We start from the raw sequence: 16653 nt of genomic DNA, 5'->3' as shown, positions 1-16653 counted from the left end.
GTCTAATTGGTCTTCCTTTGGAGATGAATTTTCAGGATCTCACTCTGTTGCTCAGGTTGGAGTGTAGTGGTGTGATCATAGCTCATTGCAGCCTCGAATTTTAGGGCTCAAGCAATCCTCCAGCCTCAGTCTCCTGGGTAGCTAGGACTACAGACACATACCACTTTGCCTAATTTAGTTTTTATTTTTATTTTTTTGTAGAGATGGGGTCTCTTCTATTTTCCCATGATGGTCTCCAACTGCTGGTCTCAAGCGATCCTTCTGCCTCAGCCTCCCAAAGTGCTGGTATGACAGGTGTAAGCCACTGCACCTGGCCTGATTTATGCTCTTTGAAGGTAATTAAAAAAAATCTGCTTGTAAGATTTTGTTGTCTTAGTAATCTTGCAGTTTTACTATATTGTATTTAGCTGTGGATATCTTTTTATTTACCATAATTAGGATTTGTTGAGCTTAACTTTGTATATTGGTGTTTTTCATGATTTCTTGAAAAACTTTTAGCCATAACTCTTCAAAGATTGCTTCTGTTCCATAAAAAATGCTTTTCTCCTTCTGAAATAGATCAGACATATGTGGGATCTTATCTTTCATGTCTTAACTTCCCTTTGATATTTTTCACCTCTTTGTGTCTCTGTGTTGTATTCCAAATTTCTTCAGATCTCACTTCTGCTTCACTAATACTCTCTTCAGCTGTGTAATCTGTTGTAAAACTATTCACTGAATTATTTTTAGTGATTTTAAAACATTTTCTTGAAATTTGTTTAGTATTTTTGAATATTTACTCTTCACTTATTTTCAAGCTGCCTTTCTGTTTCTAGAAATATATTAAACATGCTTATTTTCCCTTCTGTATCTGATAATTTCACTATGTGGAAGAGTTTTCTGTCTGATTCTGCTATCTGTTATTTCTGGTTGCCCTTGCTCATGGGTGCTTGTTTCCTTGTGTGTTTGGAGATTTTATACTGTGAGCTGCTCATTTTCCCTGCAGTTTCATATCTGCAGTTCTCTTAAGGCCTAGAATGAAGGGGATATCTTCCAGAGAGGACTTGTTTTCTTCCCCCAGGTGACTGGGAACATTGCCAACTTGGGACCATGTTACATTCTCTGTCAGAGGTTTCATTGAGCCATTCAGGTAGTGTGTATTTGGGCTGCAAAACTAACTGAGGGTCCACTCCTGATTACAAATTCTTAGGGGGATTTTGTTTTTCTCTGCTCAGGACCGACCTTTAAGACAAGTGATTTTTCTTGTATTTTATTTTGGATTCACCATTACATTGAAGGTATAGCCCTTGGGGGCCCCAAATCTCCTATTATATGCCCTACCTTTGGAGGCTCTTTTGAGGCAGTGAAAACTTAAGTTAAGCTCATTGGGCTTTGTAAATAATTGCAACATAAAATATTTCACACCTTTTCTTACCTCTCCAGGTTTTCATACCCACTTAGTTTTTGGCTTGAGTATTCCTCATATTGTTTCCAGTTGATGGATACATTTAACATTTAAAAAATTTTATCCAGCCTGTCTAGTTTTCCACAAAGGAGTATTTTCCAGGAACCTAGTTTACCATATTGCCAGAAAGAGAAGTCCTTCGACTGGCTGATGTAATCAATGATTTACCATGGAAAGCTTCACAACATTGAGCCATTCTTGCATTTCTGCAGTAAACCTAATTTGGGCATGGGCTTACCAACTTGGGGTTCAGTCTTTTCTATGTGGCTAGATTCTATTTGTTGTTCTCTTGTTTGGATTTATGAAAATTCTTTTCTTCCATGAGACCGAACTATATATTCCCTTTATTTTCACACTGTCTTTATCAGGCTTTGTTGCTGAAGTTATGCATGCTGGCTAGCTTCATAAAAACAATAAGTTAAATAGCATTGCGTTTGTCTCTGGTCCTGTTCTGTGTTCCACTTTGAAATGTGTCTCTCCGTTGTCCCCTCCTCCCAACTCCCTTCATGCTGAGCCATGTCCCTGGAGATGAGGGAACCTCAGGCCTTCTCTTCCCAACTTACATAATCTGACTCCTACCCCACAGTCTGTCAGGGTCAGCAATGTGGACTCTAGAGTTTGGGGGAGGCAGGAGTTTCCTGAATCCCTGGGCTCAGCTCTTCACCAGTTCCATTTCTGAGTCTCCTGCCAACTTGGTACTGCAGTCACGCCCCCCACTGCTCAGGTGTTGTCCCACTGAGCATTTGCTTCAGCGGGTCTTCCTGGCCTGGTGTTGATTCTTTCGACAGCTATTCATTGAGCAATGACTACGTGCCAGGCAGTGGGATGCTACAATGTAGAAGACCATGAAGCTCACAGTCTCATGAAGCTCACAGTCCACTGGGGTAGGGAGGGCAGACCATCAACAAATACACTGCATGGCAGCCAGATGGTGATCAGTGTGCAGTGGAGAAAAAGGAAGCTGTGTGTCCCCAGGAGGCTTCCAGCTTGTTTGGGCGTCTGCAGGTCAAGTCCACATAGTCCCCTCATCGTCCCCCGAGTTCTTGCTGGAGTGCAGTGGCGCGATCTTGGCTCACTGCAGCCTCTGCCTCCCAGGTTCAAGCAATTCTCTGCCTCAGCCTCCCAACTAGCTGGGATTACAGGTGCGCGCCACCACACCCAGCTAATTTTTGTATTTTTAGTAGAGACGGGGTTTTGCCATGTTGGCCAGGCTGGTCTCGAACTCCTGGCCTCAAGTGATCTGTCCGCCTTGGCCTCCTAAAGTGCTGGGATTACAGGCATGAGCCACTGCGCCTGGCCCTTTTTTTTTTTTTTTAAACAATTACTCTCTCATACAAATGTCACAATCAACTTGTCAAGCTTTTGAACTATATTGGTAGGATTTTGATAGGAATCATGTTGAATCTGTAGGTTTGGGACTAACATAACTGAATGTGAACCTAGCTATGAACCCTCTTAACTCAGGTCCTCTCTGTCATGTCCATAAAGGTCTTTTACAGGTTTTGTGTCTTTTTGTCAGATGGCCTATGTTGTAGATCTTTTTTTCTATTATATTTTCTACTCAGTGATGGCTGGTGTATGTGAGACCACTGAATGTAGGTTGATCTTGTGTCCTGCTGGTCAGAGTGGTCTTTCTAAAACATTGCCCTGATGTCACTTCCTGTTCAAGCTCTTCAGAGCCCTCTCTTTGCCTCGGTAGACTGACCTTTGTCCCCTCCCTTGCCCTCTGGGTCAGGTGCATCCTGAGGTTCCGCCTCACCTCTATTCCAGTGAGACCTGCCCCACCAGCTCCTCAGCCAGGACCCTCCGCCAGCGGCCACCTCCCCACAGATAGGGAAGCCTAGCCAGGGAAGGAGCTGTGCAGGGCCAGCCCCAGATCCCACAGGGCTGGGGTGTGGAGGCAGATGGTGAGAGCACTGGCCCTGAAGCCCCTGGGGTGCCCTGCTCTACCCATCCCTCACCTGGAAGTGCAGCCCAGGCTGCTGCTGTCAAGTGATATGGAACTCACCAGGGCTGGCCCTCCCCCTGGAGGCCTCCCACTAGACAGCTCCAGGAACTGAAACATGGGAGGGGGCTGCTGGTGGTCTCCACCTGGCTAAAGCACTGCCATTCCAAAGAGCAGAGCTAGGTCCAGGCCAGCCCTGTTGCCACAGCATCAGGGCAGCCTTTGGCAGAGCTGCGACCCTCTCCCCAGCCCTTTGGGCAGTTTCCTGGGTCTCCTACCTCCTCTCTTCCCCTGACCCCCCTGCTGTTTCACCCCATGCTCTACCCCCATGCCACCTTGTAGGCTGTTACCTGTCCTTCTACGTTAGTCCCCTCCACCCAGACACAGAGAGACTGAGGGACAGGGCAGTGGAAAACTCCAAAGCCAAGGTTTTTTATTACTGGTCAAAAGGTGCTCGCTAACAAAACAGTGTTGGGGAGAGGTACATTCCACAGCTCTGTGGGAGCCCCAGTGGGGCTGTCCTGCCCCACCCCACCCCGCCTCTCCAGTGGGCATCGTAAGGTAAGGCATTTCACATGTTGGTGTTTTCACTTTTTTTTTTATATATATAAAAACAAAACCAGTCCTGGAGTAGAAAGAAAAACCCTGTGATGAACTTTTAGGACTAAACTGAAATAGAAAGGATTGGAGTGTGGGATTCTGAGGGGCTGGGTCAGTGGCCATGGTGGTCCAGCCCCCCATGGTTGGCAGAAGCCGCTGGAAGGGGGCATGAGGAGAGGGAAGGGCACAGCTGACATGAGGGCCAAACTCAGACAGGTGTGCCCGTCTTCATCATTTTTTCACTTTTACATACTGTAGAAATTTAAGCAAAATAGCTATTTTATATATATTTATATATCTCATATATATATAAATTAGGCAAATAAAGAGTTCAGGGGGCACTGAGATGGGGCACCCCTAGGGGCCTCCTAGGATGAGGAGGGATGCAACGTCTCTGATGCCCGGGTCACCAGCCCAGGCTGGGCCAAGGGTTTGTTCATTATTGCTGATTTGGGGCCTGGGTCTCAGGGCGGGGAGCACCTGCAGGCCCTGCCTTCCAGCCCTTCCTGGCCTCTTGGGGCTAGGGAGCCACCCAGGCCGGCTAGGGTGAGGCCAGGGACTGCTGCCCTCAAATCCACAAGGGGGATGCCATCAGTACCCCCTCCCGCATCTGTGGGTAGGAGCTCCAGAAACTCTCTGTGCTCTGCTGGGCTGGGGCAGCCCCCTTCTGTTTCGGGCTCTGTGGGGCCCTGGCAGGTGGGGGTATGGGCAGCTCAGATACCATCGAGGACTTGATATGTTGAGCTACAAAATTCTCCCAACTCAAAGGGGTCTGGCTTCCTGATGTCTTAAAAATAAGGGGCTCTTGCCAGGACACTTTTGTGGCAAGAAAGCACACTTGGAAAGCTGTCTGCTAAGTGCGGTACTAAAAATATTTACTAAACATCACAGCTGGAAAGAAATGGAGATCATTTTTCTAAAAAAGTTGAAGAGGCTCCCTAGAAGGGGCTAGTTCATCCCTGGGTTGGGGGCTGGTGATTTGCGCAGCCCATGGCCCGGGCCAGCCGGCCTGAGTTGTGGTAACTGGGGCAGGGGTTCCAGTAGGGCCCAGGTCCATAATGAAGGGGCACGGGTGACCCAGCGCACCTGGGGGCTGGAGAGAACCCAGGTCAGCCCTTCCTCCTTCCAAGGTGGGAGTCCCAAGAAAGTGTGGAGAAAAAAAGAAATAGGAAAGGAAATAGGAAGGGCTGGGAATGGGCTGGGAGAAAGACCATTCAGTACTAAATTGAGTGCATTAATGAACAGGTGGGCCGGGCTGTGCAGGCGCCTGTATTTGCTGCAAGGGTGGCGCTCAGAAGATGTTGGGGCACATGTGCCAGTCTTGCTTCTCCTTGGCCTCCCAGTAGCCGCCCTTGTACACACAGGCCATCTCCCCGGTCAGCGGGTCCAGCCTCTTCTCAAACCACAGTGGCGTGTAGGCATCCGCCTCCTTCTCTGCTGGGCAGGCACAGTGGGCTGGTGGGTGGGCTGGTGGCCTGCCTCCCCAGAATCCGTCCCCGCGGGACTCCCACCCGGGTACCCCTTTCCTCCCCTCCGGGGCGCCCTTCCCGCCCGGCCTCACCTTCCTCCGAGCTGCAGCTGCTGCCGGGCCCGCAGGACTCCAGCTGCCGGCGCCGCGACAGGCGCTGCTTCTCCTCCAGCCGCTGCTTCTCGGTATTGGCCTCGTCCCAACGGCCCTTCTCCATCAGCCGCTGGTCGGGCCGCAGGCGGCTGTCAGTGGGCGCTACGCCCTCCTCGTGCTCGTTGAGGGTCAGGGCCAGCTCTGAGAAGTAGTACATGTTCTCCGCATTCTCCCTGTGGCGGTGGCGGTGGCGGTGTCTGCGGTGTGAGCCGGACCACACCCACCCGGCCGCCCTCCCCTGCCTGGCGGTGTCTCCCCTCCCGGGTCGCCTCACCCTCCAGCTCCCCACAGTGGGCCCACCCGGCGGAACCCAGTGGCTGCAAACAGCTGCCTTCTGCTCCCCAGACCTCCCATGCTCACATGGCCAACCTGCCGCTGTTTTGTCACATTAGACTTATCTGGGAATTGCCTAGCTTAGTATTTCTCGGCTTTTCTTCTTTTCTATTATGTTTTTTTTTTTCTTCTTTTTTGAGACAGTTTCACTCTTGTTGCCCAGGCTGGAGTGCCTGGCTTTTTTAAGACAGAGTCTCTGCTGGGCGTGGTGGCTCACGCCTGTAATCCCAGCGCTTTGGGAGGCTGAGGCCGGTGAATCACGAGGTCAGGAGTTTGAGACCAGCCTGGCCAACATAGTGAAACCCCGTTTCTACTAAAAATTAGCTGGGCGTGGTGGCAGGCACCTGTAATCCCAGGTAATCTACTCAGGAGGCTGAGGCAGGAGAATTGCTTGAACCCCGGGAGGCCGAGGTTGTGGTGAGCCGAGATCACGCCATTGCACTCTAGCCTGGGCGACAGTTCGAGGCCCCGTCTAAAAAAAAAAAAAAAAAAAAAAAAAAAAAAAAGACGGGTCTCGCTCTGTGTGGCCCAGGCTGGAGTGAAGTGGCCTGATCTCCGCTCACTGCAACCTCCACCTCCTGGGTTCAAGCAACTCTCCCGCCTTAGTCTCCTGAGTAGCTGGGATTTCAGGGCATGCCCCCACACCCAGCTAATTTTATTGTATTTTTAGTAGAGATGGGGTTTTGTCATGTTGGCCAGGCTGGTCTTGAACCCCTGACCTCAATTGGTCTGCCTATCTTGGCCTCCCAGAGTGTTGGGATTACAGGCATCAGCTACCATGCCCAGCTCATATGGGGATTTTTCTAGTCATTTTTTTCTAGTATAATTGCCTTGGAGTCAGACAATATACTTGGCATAATTTCAGTCCTTTGAAATTTGCTTTATGGCCCAGTAGATGGGCAGTTTTTGCACACGTTCCATGTGATTGAAGAGAACAGTTGTTGACTGCAAGGTTGTATAACTGTCCAGCAGGCCTTGTTCATACTTTCTCTACTTGGGTTGTAGTTAGTCCATCTTTCCTAATGTGTGTGTGTGTGTGTGTGTGTGTGTGTGTATGTATGTGTATATATATATATATATATATTTTTTTAATTATGTAAGCGTTTCTTTTGTTGAAAAGATCCTTCACAAAATACCATATCCATAGATTTACTTTCTGTCATATAGCTGAATGTGTTGTGTTTGGAATTCCATTCTTACATTTAAAAATCAACTGGATTGCCCAGAAGTTTAGATGCATTTGTTTTGTTTCTTTATCTTATCCACATTGAAGATGTAAGTAGATGATCTGAAAGCATCAGGTTTGATTACACCACATAATGCATGTCTTTCTTAAGTATTGGTGTTACAGAAATGGTTCTTATCTCAGAAGCAGAGAAGCTGACAGGTGGAAGGAAGGAGAGAGAGTTCTGTGGATTGCTGAGGGCTTGTAACAAAGACACAGTAGGAGAAGCCAAGGATGATAGCTGGTGACCAATTACTAAGCACACTACACTGGGTACCCCAGGCCGCCCTGCCATCAGCCGGCAAGGGTCTCTTTCCTAGGCCCTTGCTGCCAGCCACCCCACAACTGCTCCCCAAAGGGAAGGCTGGGATTTGGGTACTGAAGGATTTTTCATCTGTTCACACGTGGGCATTCAAGCTCAAAAGCCTAACCACTACCACTCCCAGGTAAGTGCTGAACCCTGCACATGGGAACAATCAAGTGTGTCCCCAAGATGCAGACTCAGACCTAGACAGCTGCAGTCCTATACGGTTATCTGAAGGTTCCTGACAGCTCTGCACAGTACAATTTCATTTGTCACGGGAAATGAGTAAAGTGCCAGATTCTAGACCAATTTTGGCTATGAATTGAAGAGGTGGGAAGCACAGTATCTCATTATGTTGCCTATACTAGGAACAGATAAACACACAGGCAACAGGGATTTGGGGAAACACCACGTCAGCGCTGCAGTCAGCCAAGTGCAGTTGCCGGCACTACCCCCCAACCCCCAAAGTGCCTTGGCCCAGCAGAAAAGAAACCCGCTGGCCAGAGAGGGGAACCTCGACCATGTCTGGTGAAAGGAGTGAACTCGTTGGGACACAGCCTCGAAAAAGCAGTAACAAAAACACGTGAATGCATACGAACATTCACTGTATCTTCTCCGTGGACTCCCTACCGCTATTCCACGGTCCCCACTTTTCAGCTCTCGCTGTTTCTTGTGTGAGCCTATCCCTTTGGACAGTCCACTTTGGGAGGAGGTCATGGAGCCAGGGCTCCCTCTCAATAGGAATGGAAAGGACCCTGCAAGGATCAACAGCTATTTTTATCCTAGTTGTGAAAACAAGGTGCCTCCAGTTCTTTATGTCCATCACAGCTGAATACCAACAAGGTGCAGTTCAGTCTGTCAGTCACTTCTGGTTTTTGTTGGAAGCCAACGCAATACAGAACTCAACATGCAGGTCAGGAGAGAAACACTGAGGAAGTGAAAGGAAACACCTGGAGTCGGGCCAATGTCTAAAGTAAAAAGAGAAAGCAAAGGAGAAAAATGATGCAGCACCACAGCCCAAATGACTCCCTGACATGGCCACCTCCGATCCTCTGGGGAACCCCATGTGCTGCTAGGAAAACGAGCTGGGAGGAAAAGAACAGAAGGAAAATGGGGAAGCAGTGGTAGAAAGAAAAAAAACGCACAAACAGGCACTAGATAGATACAGCAAAGCCCAGAATGTACTAAAAGCCACTTGTTAACAGCTGGCATGCACTCAACAAGCTGTGTTTCCACTGTAGGGAGGCCAGTGGCAGGTGCGGGAGTGGAAGCTGCAGGAACACGGCCCAGGGGCTCACCAGGCTGTGGTCCTGCTCCAATCCCCCACGTCCCATTCCCTCCCAACCGCAGGCTCATTCTTGCTCCTTGTGATGAATTCTGCTCTGGGTCTGGCACCCCCGAAGAGAGCAGAGTTGAGATTGGCTACTTGATTGAGGGGCGTCACAACATTCGAGGTTGAAGCTGGAGTCGTGGTCTTTGTGCTCTTCCCTCCTCTGTCGGTTCTTTGAAATCCATGTTGGATCCGTGGAGGGGAGGACCATCTCTGAAGTGACTGCCCACTGGGGGGCCTGTTTGCCAGTCACCTGGGTGACTACCTCCCCTGCCTCCTAAGAAGTCATCCCTGAAGCCTCGTCATCTGGTACACCTTTTCTGAATCCAAAGCCACCTTTATCTTGTTTTCTGCCTTCTGCAATGTCCACATGAAGTGACTGATCGCCCAACAGTGCACCATCGTATGTCAAGCTTCCTTAAGGGAATCCACTTCATCGAATTCTATATAGCAGAATCCTTTAAATTTATCTGTGTCTTTGTCTCTGACTACCCGTACACTCCTTATGCTGAGATGCTTAAAGATAGCATCTATGTCGCCCTGAAACACATTAAAAGGTAGATTTCCTACCTATGCTGTGTGGGGGCTCTGTGAGCAACTCCTTCTGGCTACGGGAACCATGGCCACCAGTACTGCTGTGGGACCCTCTGCTTTTTTTTTTCTTATTATATTGCTAAGATTTACCTATATTGCTTCATGTTACTGGGGTTTAGTTTTAGCTACTGTATATATTCCTTCATGCGAATGTACCACAGTTATTCATTCAATAAATTTGTGTTGTTTCCAAGTTTTTGTTATTGGAATAGTCTCATGCATAAGTCCTGTTGTACATTTGCAAGAATTTCTCTTGAGTATATTTTTACAAGTAGAATTACTGGGTTATGACTATGTGATTGTTCATCTTTTTTTGCGGGGGGATGGAATTTCACTCTTGTCATCCAGGCCGGAGTGCAGTGGCACCATCTCGGATCACTGCAACCTCCACTTCCCAGGTTCAAGCAATTTTCCTGCCTCAGCTTGCCAAGTAGCTGGGATTACAGGTGTGTGCCACCACGCCTGGCTAATTTTTATATTTTTAGTAGAGACAGGGTTTCACCAGTTTGGCCAGGCTGGTCTGGAACTCCTGACCTCAGGTGTTCCACCCACCTTGGCCTCCCAAAGTGCTGGGATTACAGGCATGAGCCACCACAACTGGTGGAAAGCCAAACTGTTTTCCCAAGTGTTGCACCAATTTACAACTTTTGCCAGCAGCAATGTATCAGAGATATTGTAGCTCTACAGCTTCTTCAACATACATGGTTTTTATATGGTGACTGGCCATATATGTTTTTTCTGCAAAATTCTTGTTCATGACTCTTGCATATTTTCCCATTATTTTTACATTATTTGTTGATTAGAAGTTCTTTATGTGGGCTGGGAGTGGTGGCTCTTGCCTGTAATCTGTAATCCCAGCACTTTGGGAGGCAGAGGCGGGCAGATCACATGAGGTCAGGAATTTGAGACCAGCCTGGCCAACATGGCAAAACCCCGTCTTTACTAAAAATACAAAAATTAGTCGGGCGTGGTGGCGTACACCTGTAATCCCAGCTCCTCAGGAAGCTGAGGCAGGAGAATCGCTTGAACGCAGGAGGCAGAGGCTGCAGTAAGTCGAGATCACACCTGCACTCCAGGCTGGGTGACAGAGTGGGACTCCATCTCAAAAAAAAAAGTTCTTTATGTGATCTTTTAAAAATTTTTATTTTTAACTGTGATAAAATACTCTGTAGTCTTGATAATAATCCTCTGTCAAGTGTAGGTAGGTATTATGATTACCTTCTCCAAGTTTGTTTATGCATTGTCTTTCCACTTTTTTTAAATTGCCTTTTAGTGAGTAAAAGTTCTCAATGAACAAAAGTATTTTAATATGGTTAAATATATGAATGCTTGTGTCTTAATATTTCCTTAGGGTCTAAAAGATATTTATCCTTTTCAACTTATTAAGTCATTGTTTACAATAAGTCAAACAATATTATTGTAAGGCCATTATTTGGAGTTGATTTTCTTTATAATATGAGGGAGGGATTAAGTGCATCTTTTTCCATAGGGATTCATTTGGTGAGCCATTCCATCTTCCCACAAGATCTGATATGCCACCTTTGTCATATATCAGAGGTACATATATCCATGGGTCTGTTTCTGGGCTCACTATTCTGTTCCATTAGAGTTTCAAAATAAAAATCCTGGTATCTAGTAGGGTAAGTCCTCTCTGGTCTTCTTCAGAAATGTCTTGGCCCTTTATTCCTCAATATAAATTTAAAAATTCTAATATCAAGTTCCATGAAGGTCCCTATTGGAATTTTGTTTGATTTACTGATTTTTTAAATCATGACATCTTCACAATACTTTCTATCTGTGAACATTATGTCTTTCTCCATTTATTTAGCTCTTCTTTGGTATCTCTTATTAGAGCTTTATAATGTTCTCTAGAGAGGTCTGGATTATATTATAAGATTTATTACAAGGTCCTTGATGTTATATGCCATTAATTGTTTTTTTTTTTTTTTTTTTTTTTTTTTGAGATGGAGTTTCACTCTTGTTGCCCAGGCTGGAGTGCAATGGCATGATCTTGGCTCACCACAACCTTTGCCTCCTGGGTTCAAGCGATTCTTCTGCCTCAGCTTCCGAAGTAGCTGGGATTACAGGCACGTGCCGCCATGCCTGGCTAATTTTGTATTTTTAGTAGAGATGGGGTTTCTCCATGTTGGTCAGGCTGGTCTCAAACTCCCGACCTCAGGTGATCTGCCTGCCTTGGCTTCCCAAAGTGCTGGGATTACAGGCATGAGCCACTGCGCCCGGCCTTGGTGTCTTAAGTTGCATTTTTCTAGTTGTTGGCTGAAATGCAACTGGCTTTTGTATATTAATCTTGTATCTAGGCACCTAAAATGCTTTTTCTGAATCTGTTGAAATCTGTTAATATGATTATTCTATGGATTTTCTAATATAAAATCATTCTATATACCTAGGATAAATTCAACCTGATTATAGGATGCTATCTTTTTTATACACTCTTGGATTGGATTTTCTGATATCTTGTTTTGGATTTTTGCTTATATATTTATTAACATAAGTGAAATAGGGTAGAACTTTTATTTTCCTACTGCTAGTTAGCCTAATTTGGTATGAGGGTTATCCTGGCCTTACAGTATAGGAGAGGTGAATATTTCCTTTTTCTATGATCTGGAACACTTTATATAAAATTGGAATGATATGTTTCTGAAAAAATTGGGAGAATTCATCTGTAAAATTATCTGGGCCTCGTGTTTTCCTTATGGTAATTTTTAAACTATTGCTTCAGTTACTTTATTATAGGACTATTCATGTTTTCAGTTTCTTCTAGAGTCAGTTCTTTTTCTTTTTCTTTTTTTTTTGAGACAGGGTCTGCTTTGTCACCCAGGCTGGTATGCAGTAGTAGTCATGACTCACTGCAGCCTCGACTTCCTGGGCTCAAGTAACCCTCCTGCCTCAGTCTCCTGAGTAGCTGGGACTACAGGTGTGTACCACCACACATGGCTAATTAAAAAAAAATTTTTTTTTTTTTTGTAGAGACAGGGTCTTGCTGTTGCCCAGGTTGGTCTTGAACTCATAGGCTTAAGTGATCCAACTGCCTTGGCTTTCCAAAGTGCTGGGATTATAGGCATGAGCCACTGTGCCCAGCTAGAGTTAGTTCTTGTTATATTTTTCTAAAATTTGTCCCTCTGATCTAAGTTTTAATTATGTCTTTATATGTCACATTAAACCTTTTTCATTAAAATTTATTTCTATCTTGATCAGTCTTGTCAATAGTTTTCTATTTTGACAGTTTTTTTGTGCCTCAAAGAATAAACTTTTGGCTTTATTGATTTCTGCTTTTATTATTATTATTATTAATATAAAGATGGTATCTTGCCATATTGCCCAGGCTGGTCTCAAATTTTTCAACTCAAGCAATCCGCCCACCTCAGCCTTCCAAAGTGCTGGGATAATAGGGTTTGGCTGTGTCCCTACCCAAATCGCATCTCAAATTGTAATCCCCACATGTCAGGGGAGGGACCTGGTGGGAGGTGATTGGACCATGGGGGTGGTTTTCCCCATGCTATTCTTGTGATAGTGAGTTCTCACTAGATCTGATGGTTTTGTAAGTTGCTGTTTCCCCTACTCTCTGCTCTTTTCCTGCTGCCTTGTGAAGAAGGTACTTACTTCTCCTTACGTCATGATTGAGTTTCCTGAGGCCTCCCCAATCAGGCAGAACTGTGAGTTAATTAAACCTTTTCTCTTTTATAAATTATCCAATCTCTGGTGGTATCTTTATAGCAGTGTGAAAATGGAATAATACAGGAGATTATAGGCATGAACCACCACGTCTAGCCAAAATTATTATTATTTTTTGAGATAGGGTCTTGCCCTGTCACACAGGCTGGAGTGCAGTGGTGTGTTCACAACTCACTGCAGCCTCAACCTCAACCTCCTGGGCTCAAGTGATCTTCCCACCTCAGTCCTCCTGAGTATCTGGGACTACAGGCATGTACCATCATGCCTGGCTAATTAAGAAAAAAAAATTTTTTTTTTTGGTAGAGATGAGGTCTCACTATGTTGCGCAGGCTTTTGCTCTTGCTCTTATTTTTAAAGTATATTTTCTTCTTTCTCTGGATTTCTATGTTGAACTTTCTCTAATATTAGAATTGAAACTCAGAAAGGAGAAAGCCTCAAAATTAAATGATTTAAGGCAATATATTTCCTTTGAAGCATTGCTTTTGTTGCATCCAGCCAGTTTAAATTTTTTCTTTTTTTTTTTTTTTTTCCTGAGACGGAGTCTCACTCTGTCACCCAGCCTAGAGTACAGTGGCACGATCTCAGCTCACTGCCACCTCTGCCTTCCAGGTTCAAGCGATTCTCTTATCTCAGCCTCCCAAGTAGCTGGGATTACAAGCGCGTGCCACCACGCTCGGCTAATTTTTGTATTTTTAGTAGAAACAGGGTTGCACTATGTTGGCCAGGCTGGTCTCAAACTCCTGACCTCAGGTGATCCCCCCGCCTCGGCCTCCCAAAGGGCAGGGATTACAGGCGTTGAGTCACCATGCCCGGCCAAATATCTTTTATATCATTCAGTTCTACATATTTTGCATTTTTTCATTCTAATTTATTTTGCCTATGAGTTATTTAGCAACTTAAATTTTTTCCCAAATATTTGGGATTTTTTGGTCATTTTGTTTGTAACTTCTATCTTAATTGTCTTATAGATTGTGGTCTGTATGCTACGCTCTGTAAATCTGTGAGGCTTCCATTAGGGTTTAGTACACAATCAGTTTTTGCATACATTCCATGTATACTTGAGAAAAAATATGTTCTCAGAGTCGCATCCATGAGTCTGTAATAGCATATATTGTTTTGATCTCCATATACTTGCTGGATTGTTTTTTATGGTTTCCATTTGACCTATCAACAAGTGAAAGAGGTGTACAGAAACTTCCTAATTTCCAATTGTGGTGATGGATTTATCAATTTCTTCCTTAAGTATCAATATGTGCTTTGTATATTTTTGAGGAATTTAATTATATGCATAATGTTTAAAACTATTATATCTTTTTGATTAACTCAACCTTTTATTATTATAGCAACTTTCCCTTCCTTAATAATGCTTTTGTCCTAAAGTCTATTTTACCTGATATTAATATAGCTATTATAGCTTTTTGTTAGTATTTTCATGATATGTGTCTTTTACTTTCAACTTTTGTATACCTTTATATTTTGGGAATCTCTTAGAAGGTCCGGGCATCTGGATTTTAACACATCCAATTAGGCTGGGCATGGTGGCTTGTGCCTGTAATCCCAGCACTTTGAGAGGCTGAGGCTGGAGGATCACTTGAGGCCAGGAGTTTGAGATCAGACAGAGCAACATACTGACACCCTGTCTCTACAAAAAAATTTTAAAAATTAGCCAGGTATGGTGGTGCATGCCTGTTAGTCCTAGCTATTCAGGAGTGTGAGGTTGGAGGATCACTTGAACCTGGGTGTTTGAGGCTGCAGTGAGCTGTGATTGTGCCACTGGATACCAGCCTGGGTAACAGAGCGAGACTCTGTCTCTTAAAAAAAAAAAAAAAATCCAGTTTGTCAGTAGTTTGCTTTTTAACTGGTGAGCTTCATCTATTTATATTTATTATAATCATTGATAATGCTTGGGCCTATTGCTATCATGTTAATTTATAGTTTTTGTTTGTGCTACTTTTTAATTTTCTCTTACTATTTTAACAATCTTATAAATGTTTCTTCCTTACAATAAGAACTTAGCATTTCTTCACATCCCTCAGGTCCTTCCCCTTCTCCTCAAATTCCATCATGCTAAGATTATCTAAACTTTAAAATCTGCATTATTATGAGCATGTTTTCTCTTTTTCTTTGATCCTAGTAGTTGTTTAAAAAATAACTTTTAGGCTGGGTATGGTGGCTCACACCTGTAATCCTAGCACTTTGGGAGGCCGAGGTGTGCCGATCACTTGAGGTTGGGAGTTCAAGACCAGCTTGGCCAACATGGTGGAACCCCATATTTACTAAAAATATAAAAATTAGGCAGGCGTGGTAGCATGCCCTTGTAATCTCAGCTACTCGGAAGACTGAGGCAGGAGAATCGCTTGAACCTGGGAGGCAGAGGTTGCAGTGAGCCAAGATCATGCCACCTCACTCTAGCCTGGGCAACAGAGTGAGACTCCATCTCAAAACAAACAAAAAAACACCCCTTTATTCATCTATTGTGACATCCTTGCTCCCCCGATTCCCCCCCTTTAAAGTACTGTGTCCAATACTGTTTTCATTTTTTCTTTTTCTCCCAGACTAGAGTGCAGTGGCACGATCTCGGCTCACTGCAACCTCTGCCTCCCAGGTTCAAGTGATTCTCATGCCTCAGCCTCTCAAGTAGCTGGGATTACAGGTGCCCGCCACCATGCCTGGCTAATTTTTGTATTTTTAGTAGAGACGGGGTTTCACCATGTTGGCCAGGGTAGTCTTGAACTCCTAACCTCAAGTGATCTGCTTGCCTCGGCCTCCCAAAGTGTTGGGATTACAGGTGTGAGCCACCACACCCGGCCCAATACTGTTTTCATTGTGGGTTTTTGTGTGGCAAAACTTCTGAGGCTACATGCCTAAGGATATGGCCCCATATGTGAATGACAGTTTGACTAGATAGAAAATTCTACTTTCTAATTTTGTAACTTAGAAAATATTAATCCAATGTTGGTTGTTGAATAATCTGAGTCTAATTCTTTATCCTTGACTAAAATGTTTTGCTCCTCCCTGGAAGCTATTAGAATTTTTTCTTCGGTCTTCATTTTGACTGTAGCATGATCTAGATGAACATTTTTCTTTATTTCTTGTCTTTAGCATGCTATGGGCCCTTTCAGTACAGGGTCTTTCATCTCTTTGCTTTTACTTTGGGAAATTTATCTTCATTATATCTCCCTCTTCGGTTTTTTTTTTTTCTTCTTTCCTTCTTTCCTTCTGGGATTCCAGCTAAACGGATTATTTTAGCGGTTACCCTAGGAATCGCAATAAACATACTTCATACAGTCAGAAGCGAATGTGCATCTTGATCCTCTTCCAGGGCAGCATGGCAGGGGGGCCTTTGAGCAGTTTCCCTCCCTTCATTCCTCTTCTTACTGTGCAGCCACATTCTAAAATGTTATACCACACGTTATTCTTGTTTATTCAGCTTTAATTTAGGTGCACAGTATCCGTTATTCTCAGATCTTCCCTCTGGGGTCAGTTTCCTCCTGCCTGAGGTATATCCTTTTGTGCAGGTCTGCTGGTGCCAAACTAAGCTTTTTGTTTGCCTGAAAATGCCTT

General features: G+C 44.8%; 1 protein-coding gene and 1 pseudogene across 13 annotated transcripts in view; both read right to left on the bottom strand.

The window, feature by feature from the left end:
* Nucleotides 1-16653, bottom strand: part of OSBP2 (oxysterol binding protein 2) — a 218200-nt gene that overhangs the window by 15113 nt on the left and 186434 nt on the right. For 4 of the 12 annotated variants that reach the window (XM_030816109.1, XM_030816111.1, XM_030816116.1 and 1 more), the window contains 2 exons: nt 5551-5783; nt 3798-5426 (listed from right to left, as the gene is read on the bottom strand). The exons of 1 other annotated variant lie outside the window; for it this stretch is intronic. In XM_030816109.1, coding sequence (XP_030671969.1) covers nt 5281-5426; nt 5551-5783 — 379 coding nt within the window. In that variant the 3' untranslated portion in view covers nt 3798-5280. Of the gene's footprint in view, nt 1-3794; nt 5784-6702; nt 8441-16653 lie in introns of those variants that run through there. 7 more of the 12 variants (XM_030816110.1, XM_030816113.1, XM_030816114.1 and 4 more) reach the window with 5 other exon arrangements.
* Nucleotides 8435-16480, bottom strand: LOC105740047 (annotated as a pseudogene). The gene is made up of 2 exons (XR_004031112.1): nt 16376-16480; nt 8435-9475 (listed from the first exon to the last, which is right to left on the bottom strand). The product of XR_004031112.1 is annotated as a eukaryotic translation initiation factor 4H-like (transcript).

This window comes from Nomascus leucogenys, chromosome 7b (assembly GCF_006542625.1).
Source record: "Nomascus leucogenys isolate Asia chromosome 7b, Asia_NLE_v1, whole genome shotgun sequence".
Classification (NCBI taxonomy): domain Eukaryota; kingdom Metazoa; phylum Chordata; class Mammalia; order Primates; family Hylobatidae; genus Nomascus; species Nomascus leucogenys.
Note: the sequence above shows the minus strand (reverse complement) of the source record. Positions and strands in the feature narration are given on the sequence as shown.